The 16,210-nt window shown below is 37.9% G+C and overlaps 1 protein-coding gene across 6 annotated transcripts in view; it reads right to left on the bottom strand.

The window, feature by feature from the left end:
* The window catches only part of LOC130830253 (multidrug resistance-associated protein 1-like), an 86,437-nt gene that overhangs the window by 54,036 nt on the left and 16,191 nt on the right, over positions 1-16,210 (bottom strand). For 5 of the 6 annotated variants that reach the window (XM_057697359.1, XM_057697360.1, XM_057697361.1 and 2 more), the window contains exons 3-7: positions 14,551-14,698; positions 13,697-13,839; positions 8,589-8,766; positions 2,739-2,993; positions 532-597 (exon numbers count right to left, since the gene is read on the bottom strand). In XM_057697359.1, coding sequence (XP_057553342.1) covers positions 532-597; positions 2,739-2,993; positions 8,589-8,766; positions 13,697-13,839; positions 14,551-14,698 — 790 coding nt within the window. Of the gene's footprint in view, positions 1-531; positions 598-2,738; positions 2,994-8,588; positions 8,767-10,954; positions 11,216-13,696; positions 13,840-14,550; positions 14,699-16,210 lie in introns of those variants that run through there. The other variant, XM_057697363.1, reaches the window with a different exon arrangement.

Genomic DNA, 16,210 nt, shown 5'->3' with positions numbered 1-16,210 from the left:
AAGTCATCTATTCAAAAATTCCTGAGGTTTCACTCATTTTATCACAGAGAAAATGTTCATGGTGTGGGGTGGAGGTAGCTTTCCTAGGGTTACAAATAATCTGTAACATACCTTTCACAGAATAGCATTTGTATGATCATTTCCGCATAGAAGAACCTGAATGACGTCCCATCACTTTCCCCATATAAATCTGCCTTCACACTGATGACAGTGTTATTGCCACTCTTCCCTGCTTCATTCCATCTCTTCTAGTCTTAAAACAAGTAATATTTTGTGTCTTTTGGGATACAATATTTGTGTTTAGTTGTTGGTTGAGAATTAAAAACAAAAAAAGCCTGCATTTTATTTGGCTTTATTTAAATGCTGTTTCACCAATAAGAATTTCTATACAACTGAAATCTAAAATACTCTCTCAAAAAATTATATATATATCATTGTTTTGATATTGAGAACGGTAAAAAACTCATTTATTGGTTAACTTATTGCTATATTCTAAATAGGTAAATTAAAGGCATGTCCTTTTTATATTACCTTAATTCCGTGTAAGATTTCATTGAGCAGCTTTATTTGTTTGTCTTTGTTCTTCGTTTGGCTTTTCTATGTAATGGAAAGAAAATGAAAGTATATTTGACAAAAGTTGCTAATCCTTTAATTTACATGACCATAGCTATCTTTAAAAATACAATCTATTTCCTGTATTTTATATAATATTTAGTTGACAAAAACTCTTATAATATTCATACACTATTTTTCTGTCAATAATGTTAGAAAATAGTTATAAATAGATAGTTTAAAATTTAAAAGCAGCCAGCAGTAGAATAAAAACAAGGTGTACACTTTCCAAAAGAGTAGAAAATATATTGATTTAGACATAATTTGTTTTAAATGGAATAATAATATAATATCCATATTCTATTAAAATGGGATAAAATTCCCTAAACATTATCAATTATATATGTAAATCTTTATTTTCATTCTTGTGATACTCCTGTTATCACAGGGAATATATATATATATATATATACTGGCTTTTTTTGCAAATATTATATAAGTATTATATATTTGTTCAAATGTTCAATATTTATATTATTTTATACTTATTGTTGTTTGGGTATTGTTTCTTAAGGGTTTCCTCCAATAACCCTGCCACAATTATTTTATATGTAATAATAAGTATTTGTATAACTAACAAAGTACACATTTACAAGTTAATATCCTTAATATTATTTGTATGATTAAAGCATATTTTCTGTTTGGAATATTTGTATATAATATTGGAGTCTCTTTGGATGTTTTAGGGCTCTAGATTAAAGTCCTGAAAATGTAATTCCATTCCTAAAAATTTGACTTACAATTATTTAAAATCCAGAATATTTTTGAAAAATTAGTTTAAAAGTATTCATTAAAAAATCTGTTATTCTAAATACTAGTATGTTTAGGAATTCTTAATTATTTTATAATCAGATGTTATTTTCTAGTACTCATCTTTAAAGACTAGTCTTTTTGGTAATTATTTTAAAAATTCTGAAAAATATCAATGAAGGTGTAAATTTTCAGCACCTAAATGTACTAAAGTAATAAGTAAAAAAATCTCCTCTCCTTCCATCTAACTTCACTTTATAGGTAACTGTTTTTAAAAGACTGGTACTTTATCTCTAGGTTATTTCTATGTTCATACAAACACATTTAAGTCTGTTTTTCTATATCTTCATTCATTTATCTCTGTCATATTCATGTGCATAGGTACATTCCCATTTTAAAAACTGGATCTTACACACACGTATATATGCATGACCTACACATATACACATATACATGTGTTTCTTTAATTTCCTTTTTCCTCTAATAATGATTGATACATTTCAATGTCAATGCATAGATATTGTTAACCTTTTATCCATTTAAAATAAATAAAATAAGTATCATAAGCAATACAACCACATTTGTGTATTACTTTAACATGCGAAGCTATCTGTCTCTCCCATTACAGTGTGATCTCCTTCAGAGCCGTGAGCTACATCCTGTCCCTCCATTCCTAGAGTACAGCATAGTGTACACTATATTGCAATTGGCAGATGTCAAAAATATACTGACAGCAAGATGAATGACTGACAATGTAGAGGAAGAATATTAAAATTAATTCAGTTAAGCATTTGCTGCCCACTTGCTGCATGTAGTCACTCCTTGCTTGCTTTAGCCCACTAGCCTCCTTGCCACTTCTTCACATAGACCAAGCATACTCCTACCTCTAGGCTGTGCACACACTATTCCCTTTGCTTGATACATCTTTTTCTCAGGCATCCACATGGATTGATACCTTACCCTGCTGATATATCATACTTTCCTGAAGACATTCCGGCCCCTGCATGTGGAATGACAACCTTTGCTACTCTAGCACCTTATCCTAATTTAGCTCTCTTCATACACAAATTAACACCAGGCATTATGCTATATGCCTATTTATTTACTCGCTTGATGCCTGTCTCCCCCTATAGCCCAATGCGAGCTGAAACTTGTCATTTCTCTTCACTGCTGTACTTTCTTTGCCTGGCACAGTGACTGGAACAGGATAGATGCCCAATCAATATTCATAGAGTAAATGAATGATAAATTTGAATTATTTCCATTTATAACTTCTATTTTCCATATTTAGAAAATTAGCTAGATGGTTATTGTCAACTCAAGTTAGGAAACTCAGCTTCTGCTGGACATGTAACATGAGGCAATCACTTTCTTACCTTCAGCTTTTTCATTCTATTTGCAACTAAAGCATTCATAGGGATAACAAACACAAGGACTGCCACCCCTGCCAACACTGCAGGACCCAGCTCTCGCCAGAGGAGTGATATGGCCATCAGGATTTGAAAAGGAGCTGACCAAAGGAGATTGATGTTTGCTGTCAAGTCCATGAGCTGCTGAGCATCTGCTGACATCAAGTTAATAATTTCGCCAGTGGAAAACTTTTTTCTAGAAACATTAGATAAAAGCAGGGCCTGGAAAAAAAGGGAAGCAATATACTTTGAGTTCTGTAGGTCACGAGGGATCTTTATAGTCAAACAATGGCAATTTAAAAAATAAAAATGTGTGATATATTTAGACAAGCATGTATGATTATTTATGCATTGGGTCATATAATATCAAGAGATGTTTTTAGATGAAGAAAAAACAATTATTAATCAAATAATTTTAAAATTTACTATGTATCAGTAGAGAGTAACAGTCGGATTCCCAAGCAAATACGTTCACCAAGAACCCTTTACGATTTGTGGAACTGAGAACTACAAAAGAAATCATCAGTAGATTTCATCTCTAGATTTCTAGCACTGAACTTCCTCTGTATTTACTGGCACCCCATAATGCTAAACCACCTAAATTTTATCAGTACAAAGCACACAAGTGAATCAAGGAATATCTATTGAATGCTAATTTTTTAAATGATACAGTCCCAATTCTTAAAGAGATTATAATCCAGTTGTGGATTCCTCTCCCCTCCTACACACACATCTTACACACAGGCTGATTATAAGTATAACAATGGCTAAGAAGGGCCATGGGTATTTAGAGAGATAAGAGTATTGAAAAGGCTTCATGGACCAGATGAAAATACATCTTTTCTTTTCTTACAAAGCCTAATTCTCACTTTCCCTCTGTGCACATTATTTAATAGTATATTGAATTCAATACCCTTAAGGTTACTGGTATCTTCTTACTAAGGTTGATGTTAGAAATTCATTTATTTAATTTCCCACTCATTTAAAATTCGCAGTGAAATGCATAAATAACAGTAAAAATAGTGGGAAATTGATATTTATACTGGAAATGAGGCAAAAGTCCATTCATATGCCAGAAGTTTTAAGGAATTTCCAGTACACTGATTTAAAGAGACACAGGATAGAGAGCTGGATCTAACAAAAGTAAATGGTATTCAAGAGGCACTCAAGATCTATTTATTCAATAAATGACTAATATAAAACCAGAGGAAAAGCCCATCTGGAAATCAAGTAGGCAGGACCTTCAGTGGAACACTTCTAACATTCCCTAGACTAAAGCTGAGGGGCTCAGCGCAAGTGGGAGGTCATGAGGCCGCCAGAGGAAATGCAGACCTGAGAGGTTCACAAGGTGTCAGAATCCCTCTAAGCTCTGTGGCTACTGCAGTGCTGAATCCTTTACATTTCTGCTACTGCCTTCTAAGGGGCACAGTTATGCTGATGGTAGAAGAGCAAAAATACTGCTCTCATAAGGGGAGAAAAGGGAAAAATACTAATCACTACAATACTTAAGCTTCTAGCCACATCTCCTCCAAATGTAGCTTTTTAATCTCCGCTAATTAGGTTACTGACCATTTAATGCGGCCAAGTAAAACAATGGGAATTCAAGAACAGTTTTTCTCATTTCATTAAGACTATAGCATTTTTTAAGAGAGATCCATTGATCCAATAGAATCCATCCTCAACTTATTATTATAAACAAATAGAAACTCTTTCCTCCCACTTTTCTAGAAGGAAAAGATAAACAGTATTTGGTATTTACGAAAATACTAAAAGACTGAGTAGTTCAAAGTAACTATCCAAGGAATCACATAAAGGCCCTTCTATTGGAAAACACACGCACAAAAAGTACAACTGCCACTGGTGTCAACTACAGATGGGCACGCGCCATGGGCACTTGCCATCTACCTCTACAAGGATTAAATCGTGTTGCTGCAGTGCTGACGTTCAACACCCCCGAAAGGAGTTCCTGTTGGAGACCAGGAATGAGGCACCCTGTGCTCTGGGAAAAACTGGCAGAACAGGCCTTCAGATAGTTAGATATTTTCAGAAGCCAATTTTATGAGCCCAATTCTAGCATCTCCTCATATCTAGAAAAAACACTAAAATCCTTCACGGTGACGACTGCTCCTCATGCCCAGCAGAAACCTGCAAAAACATATGTGCCGGATTGCATGTACTCTCCCTTCACCAAAATCCCATATATACTGACGTTCCCCACCTTCCTCTTTGGAGCAGTATCTCAGAGCTATCTCTTGGGCTGCAGTCCTCATTTTGCCCCAAAGAAAACTTAACTCGCAACTCTCACACTGGGCATTTTTTATGTCAACACCGGAAAGGCCATTAACAATTCCTGGGGAATCTGGGTAACAAAATAAAGCCTAAGCTTTTTTTCCCTTGGTGCTTAGTCTAGTCTCATTTGCTCATTGGGTTCTGGGTGTCCCAGCCTTTCAGACCAGAGTTCCTGGTGTGTGAGAGCTGCGCGGACACCTCAGCTCGGAGACTGCGGGCAGAAGCCACGCAGGACACTCAGTTCAAGACGGCGGCGGCGGCAGGCTGTGTGCAGAGACGCTGCTCCCATCCTGTGAGAATCCGCCTCGCCCCTCCCTGCTGACGGATCCCTATAAAGCAGCCTGCCCCTGACATGTTGGGAGAGCTGTGGTCTCTAGAGTGGGAGCCCGTCCCTCTCCATTCTCTGATCAATGAACAAAGCTTTTCTTTGCTCCTGACCTGAACTCAATCTTGTTCTATTGGCTGGAAGGACATGGGCAGAAGGGCCTTTATTGCGGACCAACTCAGAAGGGTCATTAACACAACTATGTAGCTCACCACTTTTTGAAACTTCATTCCATTGATTGAATTATGCTCTATGAAGACACAGATGAACCGGATATGAACTATTTTTCCTGACCATCCTAGCTGTAAGTCATAGACTTCATATAATTTAGAGTTGGAAGGGCCCTAAAAATTTCTATCCCAGTGATTCTCAGTGGTTGCCCTACTTCTAATAAGTCATAGTGTATGTTAAAGTGGATCCTCATAAATCTATGAAAATTCCTTTTTCTTCATTTATTTTGGATGCAAAAAAAAAGTATGCCAGGATTCCCTTTCTCTCTCCATATTCTGACCACACTTAAGTATCTCTATTTTAAAGAATGGAAACAGAATTTTATTAATTTTCTTTATATTATATACTTCCCACAATTAAGAAGAGAATAAACTTTTTTTGTTTGTTTGTTTTTTTGGCACGCGGGCTCAGTTGCTCCGTGACATGTGGGATCTTCCTGGAGCAGGGATCGAACCTGTGTCCCCTGCATTGGCAGGCGGATTCTTAACCACTGCACCACCTAGGAAGCCCAAGAAGAGAATAAACTTTTAAGCCACAAACGTAGACAGTCTAGACATGGTTATTAAATTTAATTGAAATTAAAAATTTACTTCCTTGCTCTTATAAGCCATGTTTCAGTTTCAAGGGTTCAACAGCCATATGTGATTAGTGGCTACCATACTGGGCAATGTAGATATAGAATATTTTAAAAATCACAAAAGCTTCTATTGGATGGCATTTGATGCAAGAATGCCCTCAGACTGCCCACATTAAGCCCAGGATAACTGATGCTGCTTTTGAACCATATCTTGTTTCCTAGTCCTCAATAATTCTCATGGAGCCTGCAACTGGGAGCTAAGAGGTAACAAAATCTGAGGTTTGAGACCCAAAGACTCATGAAGTAATCAAGTGGAAGGAGGCCTGTGTTCTTCCCCACAAACCTTAAAAACAATGTTCCCTGAACTTCACTCCAAAGAAGCAGCAGTCATGTGGATGGATACAGAACAAGAACTTTCGAACACCTCCCTTCCTCGCCAAGAAAAGGGTGCAAGACCAGCTTTACCCCGATCTAATAACAAATCCCTGATGAAGGAGGGCCAATGTCAGGTGAATAGGGGTTGTCTGGTGCCACTATGAGAGCAATTTAGGATCGTGAAGTCATCTAAATATGATAAAAATCAGAATCCTAAAATCTGTAAAGCAGAAGAGAAATTTAGCAACCCCAATTAGTCCCTCTGGAAAGCAGATGTAGGATAAGAGACTCAGAAGAAAGACTGCCTTATATTAGTGCCACCTGCATGGGCTGTCCCAGAGCATCCTAACACTACAGGTCACCACCAATGTTTTCTGCTGCATGTCTGATGGACTTGGAATTAAATCTTAATCCCTACCGCAGGATCCATGGACCAGCTTGATTGCTGTTTTCCTTTGATCCTCGAGTGCCCTTTGCTGTTAATCTCTAAGGATACACATAGTCTCACTCTTGTAGAACTCTGTTCCCTCTTACATTATCTCCAGAGTCTATTTGCCCTTGTAATGGACTCACCCACAACACTTGATTTTCCTTTTTATTTCTGACAGTTTGCTCCAATTTTTACTGCAATCTACTCTTTTAGGATTGTAAATCCACCCAAATCCTATACCTAAACTCCAACACTTTAATCAATGAATGAAGTCCTGTTCCATATAGACTATATATCGAAAACAAATGTTAGCATTTAAACCAATTCCTAGGCTCTTTGATATCTTTTCTCCAAATTTGAATTTCTCAGAATTTATAGCCTATAGAATTACAACTTGGGCAGCCTCTCTGAGCCTGTATCTGGGCTGTGTTATACAGAGCTAGCTCTGCAGCAAGTTCAGTTATATTTCCTGGCTCAGTTAAGCTTGGGTCATTCCAAAATCTCTAAAGTCACTCTATGCCTTCATTTTGGCCTAATATGGCCAAATGGTCTATAACACTTCATGCCCAGGTCAACCCAAATTATACTTCCTTCCACTTACATAAATCTTACAACTCTCCCAAAGACTATTTCAAGTCTCCTTTCTACGCTAAACCTTCCTTAACTGCCTACAAACACTGTAGATTTCCTGCTCATCTGATCTCTTTTAATATCTGCATTTAGTGCCACACATTTATTATGTATGCTAATAGTTCTCCCCAATTTCTTGAAGGCAATGGCTCATTTACTCATTTACTCAGTCTTCCAATTTTTGTTAAAATGTGTAAAAGCCGCTCTCTTAGATGATAAAGGTCTAGGTATAACAGGTAAAAAAGTTCCTATTCCAAATCTGAAGAGCCCACAATTTATAGACAAGTACAGAGCAAGAAGGCAAAATACACTTGTTGACTGAACAACTCAATGATAACTACAGGAGGGAGGAAACTCACTGTTTATAACTATCACATAAATAAAAGGCTCTGAATGGTAGAGGTGGTATTTAAAATTGTATTTTCAAGAAAGGACAAATTAAACTTTAGGGTCATGCTTGGTATAAGGATCAGCCAGGTTTTGGCGTGGGTGGGAGACGGCTTAGACTCAAAGAGAAGTAGATAACCACTGTATAGAGAAGGATGGCTTTGTTGCATGAAAAAATAGAGTGAGCAGAGGAAGAAGTAAAAGGTACTATGTAGATGGAAAATGATCATGGAAAGAAATTTTATTGATACATAAATATAAACAACCATAAAACATTCAACTCCATTCATTTTCTGAGCAGGAATTAAGTGACATAACAGTGGACAAAGAACATCATTTAACTTCACGGATTAGAGTTGACCAGAAGTTTGAAGGACTATAGAAAGAGGACCCTATAAAGAAATTAATGCAACCAATATTGATGAGTCAAAGTTCTTTTAGAGCAAAATAAATGTATCCTGAAAGGGCACAATAGAACTTTTTAATATACACTTCTATTTTTCCAGATCCCTTATTTTAAAGCACATAAGGATACAGCCCATTTAGAAATTGGGAATTTCTTAAATCTTTTACCTTTTTGTAGATCAGTCCAATAACAGCTGTCTTAATTTTTGCTGAAGTGAGCATGTTAAAACGTTGGTATTGCTGAAGGATCAGGGTTTGCAAAAAGACTACAGCAAAAAGCGCCAAAGCATAGCCGTAGCCACTCCAGCCGAAATCTGGGCGATGTTCACAGAAAATGATCATTTGCCTGAATGTCATATGCAAATTGAGAAAAGGGAAGAAATGTTAAATATCTGAAGTAATAAAATGCTTATGTGAATTAAGGACTGTCAAAATGTTACACACACACACCCCCCCCCCAACACACACACACACACACACACACACACACACACATTCTTGCCTGTTCTTTTTCTCTACTTGCCCAATTTGGCATCCTTTCCCCCCTTATTTTTACTCAAGCATTATATGATAAAGTAAATAGAATCAACAATTATTTTCACAAGCTTTTGGGTAGAAAGTTATTTTCTAGTTTTCATATGGTAATCTCATCAAATAATTAACTGTTCTGGCCTAACTTCATCATGAAAGTTGAGACAAAGAGACATTTAAAACTTTTTTTTTTAATATAGGGAAACGACAATTAGAACTTAAGTCAGGGAATCTCTTAGCATGGCAAACAGACACCGTTTTCTTAAAGGCCTGAATTGTATCTTACTTCTTATACTTACTTTTATCCATATCCAATTTCCCTCCCTCTACCTTTACTTATTTCCTCTTTTGTGACAAAAGAGATTTGGTGACCAAACCAAAACCAAGTTTGGTGACAACATGGTTATCATGATCAAGGTCAATGCTGGGTACAGCAAAACAACGGGGATGGTTCTAATCATCCAAGCTTCAATCTATTTTATTGACAGCTTGGACAGTTAATTGGGGGAAATTAAAAGCAATGCATGCTGCCCGAATTGTTTTATAAACCAAGCACTTCAAAAATTATCTTTATTAAAATAGTACCTTGGGGGACTTCCCTGGTGGTGCAGTGGTTGAGAATCCACCTGCCAATGCAAGGGACACAGGTTCGAGCCCTAGTCCAGGAAGATCCCACATGCTGCGGAGCGACTAAGCCCATGCGCCACAACTACTGAAACTAAGCCTGTGCACCACAACTACTGAGGCTACACTCTAAAGCCTGCGAGCCACAACTACTGAGCCTGTATGCCACAACTACTGAGGCCCACGCACCTAGAGCCCCCCATGCTGTGCAACAAGAGAAAGCCCATGCAGCAACGAGGACCCAATACAGCCAATAAATAGATTAATTAAATAATTAATTTTTAAAAAATTATACCTTGGAATTAAATATATACCAGCATCTCTAAAAATCCAATTACAAACCTCTAGTCACTGAAAATTACTATTTGGAATATTACATATTCTCAATGACACAATTAAATTTCCCCACAACCCACATAAACATATACAACATCAGGTTCTGTATTTTTAGTTGATCTCTATCAGATGCCATCCATTGGGACACCACTTATTTTTACAAAAGCAACTTAATAAATACCTCTGTGGTCTAAGAATTAAATTTCCTAAAAGAGGAGCACTATTTTTCTCACTGTAGATACATCTATCAATTACCCTTTTTCTTTTCTCAGAAAATCAAACAATTAAATGAATATCACCAGGTACCATATTAATATGGAAATATTAAAAATATTTTCAGGAAATACTATAAATAACCTGTGATCAAGGCATGGTAAAGACCAGAAATCTATATTCATGATATCAGATACGAATACTCATTTTTTGTTTGACTGACATTAGAATAAAATCCACATAAACAGGAGAAAAAGACTAAGCATCACATTCAATAAGAAACAAATTTCTCCTACCAGTAAATTAATGAAAGTATCATTTTTGTTATGTTTGATTACTATACATGAGACGATAATATGACAATGCATCTCATTCTTAAAGATAGTCCTCTCCAGTAGAAGCCATCTTGGCTTTCTGGTACCAGCAGACACAGAGAACAATCAGGGTATCAGCCAACAGCCAGAACCAAGTCCCCAAATATATGTCTCTATCGGAGCTGCTACAATTATCTCCAACTATTCAAGTTACTCAGTGAATGCTCCAGTCACTGTGAAGCAGAGAAAAATGATCTCTCTGAAGTCCTGACTTACAAAATCATGAACATAATAAACATCATTTTTGTTTTATGCCACTTAGTTCTGAAGTAGTTAACTTTGCGGCAACAGATCACTAGAACGGGGCAGGAGAGAAGATGCTAGCAGGCCAATGCATCTCTCATAGATAGACTTCTAATCATAGATGAACGGTAACGACACAATGGTAACTCCTTAAAAATAACTGGGGTGTTCAGAGGTGAGAGGCAGAGGCAGGGGGAATGAGACATCTATTACCTTGTCTATAAGCGGTGTTAATCCAGGAGACATTTGGCTTCTATGTCTATTGACAAGGGATCCAAATAGAGACTTTGGGGTAAAAACAACAGAAACTATTTTCTGACAGCAATAAAACACCTTCTTCCCTTGCGTTTCCTAATGCCGCTCTCTTGGTTCTCCTCTCTCTGTACCGGCCACTCCTTCTCAGTATCTTTTGATGGATTCCCCTGTCTTCACCACCTCCACACATTAAAAAAGCCGAGGGTTTAGTATGTGGATGTCTTTACTGCCCTTCACTGCTGCTAAGGTGAGCTCATCCAGAACAATGGCTTGATATACACCCAATCTCATTTGGAGCAGTTCCCAAATTTATGAATCCAGCCTATATCTTTCCTAACTCCAGACTTATGCAGACAATCGCTAATTCAAACTTTTCACCTGAATGTCTGTCAGGCATCCCCAAGACCACTCCCTGGTTAAATGATTCATTAGAACAACTCAGCATAGAGTCATACCCATGGCTATGAATTATCACAGTGAAAGGATGCGAAACAAAATTAACAAAGAGAAAAGGTAAATGCGGCAAAGTCCAGGGGAAAACCGGTACAAGCTTCAAAAAGTCCTCTCTCAGTGGAGTCACAGAGAACAGTTAATTCCCTCAGCAACTAGTTGTGGCAAATATGTGAAAAATTGTCTGCCAGGGAAGCCCCTTATAGACTCAGCATCCAGGGCACCCTCTTCCTAACACACACCAAAATTCCAGACCCCCAGAAGGAAAGCGGGTATTCAGCATGGACCGCATTGTCTGTTTAAACAGTCTGGACATACTGAACCACTCCTATCAGTTAAAGTTAGTGAGAACCCTCCCGAAATTCAAGTTCCAACTGCCAGCCAAAGGCCAGCCCTATAAACAGGCCTTCCAAAGGACAGCAGTCAGGTCCGCTATTTTAATTCTTTTCTGCAGAATGGCTAATACATATTTCTAATTTAGCAAATTCCATTCCCTACTCGACTCTTTCCTGAGCCTTCTATATCTCAGTAAATGGTAACTCGTTTACCTTGTGATTTACACAAAAACTCTGAAGGCATCCTTGACTCCTTTCTTCCTTTTCAACCTGCATTCAATCTATCAGTGTATTATGTTGACTCTACCCTTAAAATAAAACCAGAACCTGACCACTTATCACCTTCATTGCTACAACCCAGTTGAAGCTGCCATTGACTTTTGCCTGGATAATCTTAGTCTTCTAACAGCTGTTCCTTCTTCCACTCTTGCTTCTCTATTCTCTACACAGCAGCTAAAGTGGTTCCTATAAAACTAAAGTCTAATCGTATCATTCTGTGCTCAAAAGATTCCATAGGTTTCCTTTCTAAGACAAGATAAAAGCCAATATCCTCATCAGGTTCCGTAAGGCCCTTCAAAATCTTTTTCAGCACCCAAACCCTCCTGACCTCAATCTCATCACTTTTCTCTTCTGACCTGTCAGCTTCCCTGCTCCAGCCTCACTTGCCTCCTATGAGTCCTCAGGGATACCAAGCACACTGCTGTCCTTGTTCTTCCTATTTGCAACAGATAGTCTTGGCTTCCTCCCTAACCTCCTTCGGAACTTTGTTCAAGTTTCACCTTCTAACAAATGTCTTTCCTAACCACCTCACAGAAAGCAGCAAATTCCAAATCCCCAGTATTGGCATCCCCTCCCCCATTACCTTACTGTACTTTGTTTTCCTTAGCACTGATTATCTCTTAGTACAATTTATATTTATTTATTTGTTTATTATTTCTCTCTCCCTTCTAAGTGTCATCAGAGCAGGGACTTTTTGATTTTTGCTCTATCCCCATGGTCTACTTAGAGCAGTTTGGCGTATAGTAGGTGTTTAATAAATTTTGGACACACATGTGCCTGGATATCATTTGGGATCCAGGCGACTCAGGATTAATTCTATTTTTATGAATTAAATTGTTCTTAAAAACTCCAACTTGGGAACATATTCAAAACAAAAAATACAATTATTGGTTAATTTTTTTAAAAAGTTTCTTTGTGCTTCTTTCTTAAGACAGGCAGAGGTAAGGAAATATCCCCTTGAAAAATGTGGCATATAGTCAAGGACGTGATTTTACTGTCTGCCCATGAATCTTTGCATATAGATACTATAGAAATATTACAGAAATTCTTTACAATTTTTTTTTCTCTGTATATACACATATATTGGGATGGCCAAAATGTTTCAGCTTACAGAAAAACTCGAACAAACTTTTTGGCCAACCCAATATATATTTATATACCTTGGCTGATAAATTTTAATTCCCAAAAGGCCACAACTAAGAAAAATAGTAAAGGGATGTGTCATTTCATTTTCTAAACATATACTCGAGCCAGATTTCCTAGATTTGAATTGTGACTCTGGCATTTTCTAGCTGTGTGGTCTTAGGCAAATTACTCAAATTTCTCTGTTTCTGCATTGTGACAGTGGGTACAATATTACTTCCTATATCATAGGATTGTTGTAAAGATTAAATAAGATAATTCATATAAAGATTTTAGAACAGTGCTTAGTACATGGTTGATTTCAGTAATTACTCTCTATTTATCATAATTCACATTCTTATCACAGGCAAACCTAATAGAATGCCTGTGTATCCAAAATAAAATTTGTAATTGGGATCTACTTACCTCACTATTTTTTAGTACAATTTTTACAGTGAAACACTTGCTCATCATTTACTTGTGGGAAGGAGAAAAAAACAAGATTTCAACTTACTTCATTATGAGTGGGCTAGTGAAGGACAAAACATCAGCAAACACTTTGAACAGAGCAACTTGAATGAAGACAAACTTAAAGGTGTTCCACAATGCACGGAGTAGAGATGCTTTCCTGGTATGTGCCTCTTTATGAAAAGATGACTACATAATTAAAGAAAATAAAAGCAATGAGAAAATGAAACAGATGATCTAATACATAAAATATATACAAACTAACCATAAAATTATTAATGTACTCCAAAGACAGGAAAGCAACAAAAAAGGAATAAATTCAGCTAAACTTAAAAATATGGCCCATATTATTGGTATGGTATGTCTCCAAACCACTTGGTATTATTTATATCATGTGGCATAAATGGAAAAAGAAACAGTTTATTTTGTGTTATTTTGTGACTTTTTGAGTTTTGAAACTGTTTCATTAATACAGTTTTCATCTTCAAATTATATTTTCTTTTTGAGGACATACATTCACGTGTGTGTGTGTGTGTGTGATGATACACAGGGAGAACCTATCCCTGCCCCATAAGCTTTGGCCTTGGCCAGTATATGACTTACTTTGACCAATAGACATGATGCTCTGAGATATAAAAACCATCTTTGCCATGATGGATAAAGAAAGATATTGGTGAGAAGCCAAAATTAGCTACATAAAAGCTCTTGAACTTTGAAGGAAAGGGATGCTGAATAATCTGATGGCAGAAATTAGCTGCAATAACAGCCAATTATACTTATGAAAATGGCTTGTTATTTCACATATTTAAAGAATCTCCTACATTAATAATAATATCTCATATTTGGAATAAGCTTTATTTAGTTTTTTAACTAAGTACTAATAATTTAATAATTAATTACCTTTACTTTTTGCCACTCTTGATTCCTTAAAACTTCCTTCCTCCATTGTTTTTCAAAGATGGGACACACAGTGTAGGAGGAATCACTTTCATTTAGTTCGAAAAGATCCTCTCTTTCCAAGGGTTTCTTATAGCCTAAAATAATTATTCTAAAAACGAAAGAGCAAGGTAAACAACTCAGCAAAATCAACAATCAAGTTAAAACTAATTTTGCATACATTTGCTTCACTTCTTGATTTATAAATTATTTTATTGATCAGGTTAGAATGACTAAAGTGTGAGTTTGAAAAATCATACAACTCTATCCCGGAGTTCAATAATGTATAATAATCCTTTGTAGCTTTTAAAAGAGCTGTTTAGATATCCAATTATTCAGTGAAACACTAACTTCATTTACTCATCTCATATTGGAGGCACCCACCTACCCTACCTCCTTTACTGAAATTTAAATAGCTAACTTTGATAGTAAGGTATTCATGCCAAAACCTAGACTTGTGTTTTAGGCTTGTATCAGAAGAGAAATGAATCCATCTTCTGCTGGGACTGTATAAACCCTTTGACACTTGACTTTATGGACTAGCCAAGCAGAGTACCTGTATCTGCCCCATAAACTTGGGCCTTGGCCATATGACTTACTTTGACCAATAGAATATGAGCCATGTCGAGAGATTAAAGATGGCGGCGAAGTAGAGAGACGTGGAGTGCATCCCTCCCCACAGATGCATTGGGAATGCACGGAAGGACGCAGTAATTCTCACAGAGAAACAGCTGAACACCAGCAGACGGCCTTGGACACCGGATGGGACTGCGGGGAGCCCGACATAGCCGGTAGGGAGGCATCTATGAGGGCTCAAAGAGGGTGAAGCCGCGGAGCTGTGGCAGACGGGAGGGAGTGAGAAACATTCGGAGGGTCCGCAGCGCAGCTCAGCGTTCCCGGACCAAGACATCGATCCGCGGCTGAACGGAGGGTCCAGGAGCGGGAGTGTGGGAGCAGGAGAGCTGGTTCAGTGTGGGAAACATTGTTGCCATTAGGGTGACGGACCGAGAGGACAGGAGGGAGGAGGCCCGCGGACAGGAGTGCCCGTTCCTGAGAGCTGCCCGGCCATGATGGCGGCTGGAGGCTGCAGGCTCACTGGCGGCTGGGAGGAGCCACGCGCATAGCCTCTCTCTCTCTCTTTCGGCGCCTCTGCAACAGGCAGTGGAGAGACGCCCTGCGGGCCACCTAAGGCGCTCAGGGATAACAAGTACCCTCAGGCACTCGGGTGGGGCTAGATTAAAACCCCTTGCAACGCCAGCAGCAGGGAGGCTGCCGAGAGAAAAAAAAAAAAAAAAAAAAAAAGAAAAGAAAAAAAACCCCCGAGAGAGGCCCAACTCTAAGACTTTCTGTTTACGCCTGAGCCACCGGCGCCCTCTGCAACAGGCATCTCCAAGCCTGACTGAGACATCAGTGCGCCACTGCTCACTGCCTCCCAGGAGAAGGAGCCACTGTTGTACCCTCTCCCTCCCCACACACCAAGGCTTACAGACAAACAATAAAGGAACCTCTGCTGGTCACAGAATAACGCAAAAAACCCAAGGACAAGCAACCCCAAAAGTTTGGACAACCATGAGGAAACAAAGAAACACCATGCAGGCAAAGGAGCAAGAAAAAAACCCACAAG

The sequence above is a fragment of the Hippopotamus amphibius genome, chromosome 10 (assembly GCF_030028045.1).
Source record: "Hippopotamus amphibius kiboko isolate mHipAmp2 chromosome 10, mHipAmp2.hap2, whole genome shotgun sequence".
Taxonomy (NCBI): Eukaryota; Metazoa; Chordata; class Mammalia; order Artiodactyla; family Hippopotamidae; genus Hippopotamus; species Hippopotamus amphibius.
The sequence above is the reverse complement of the archived record's forward strand: the minus strand, read 5'-3'. Positions and strand labels throughout refer to the sequence as shown.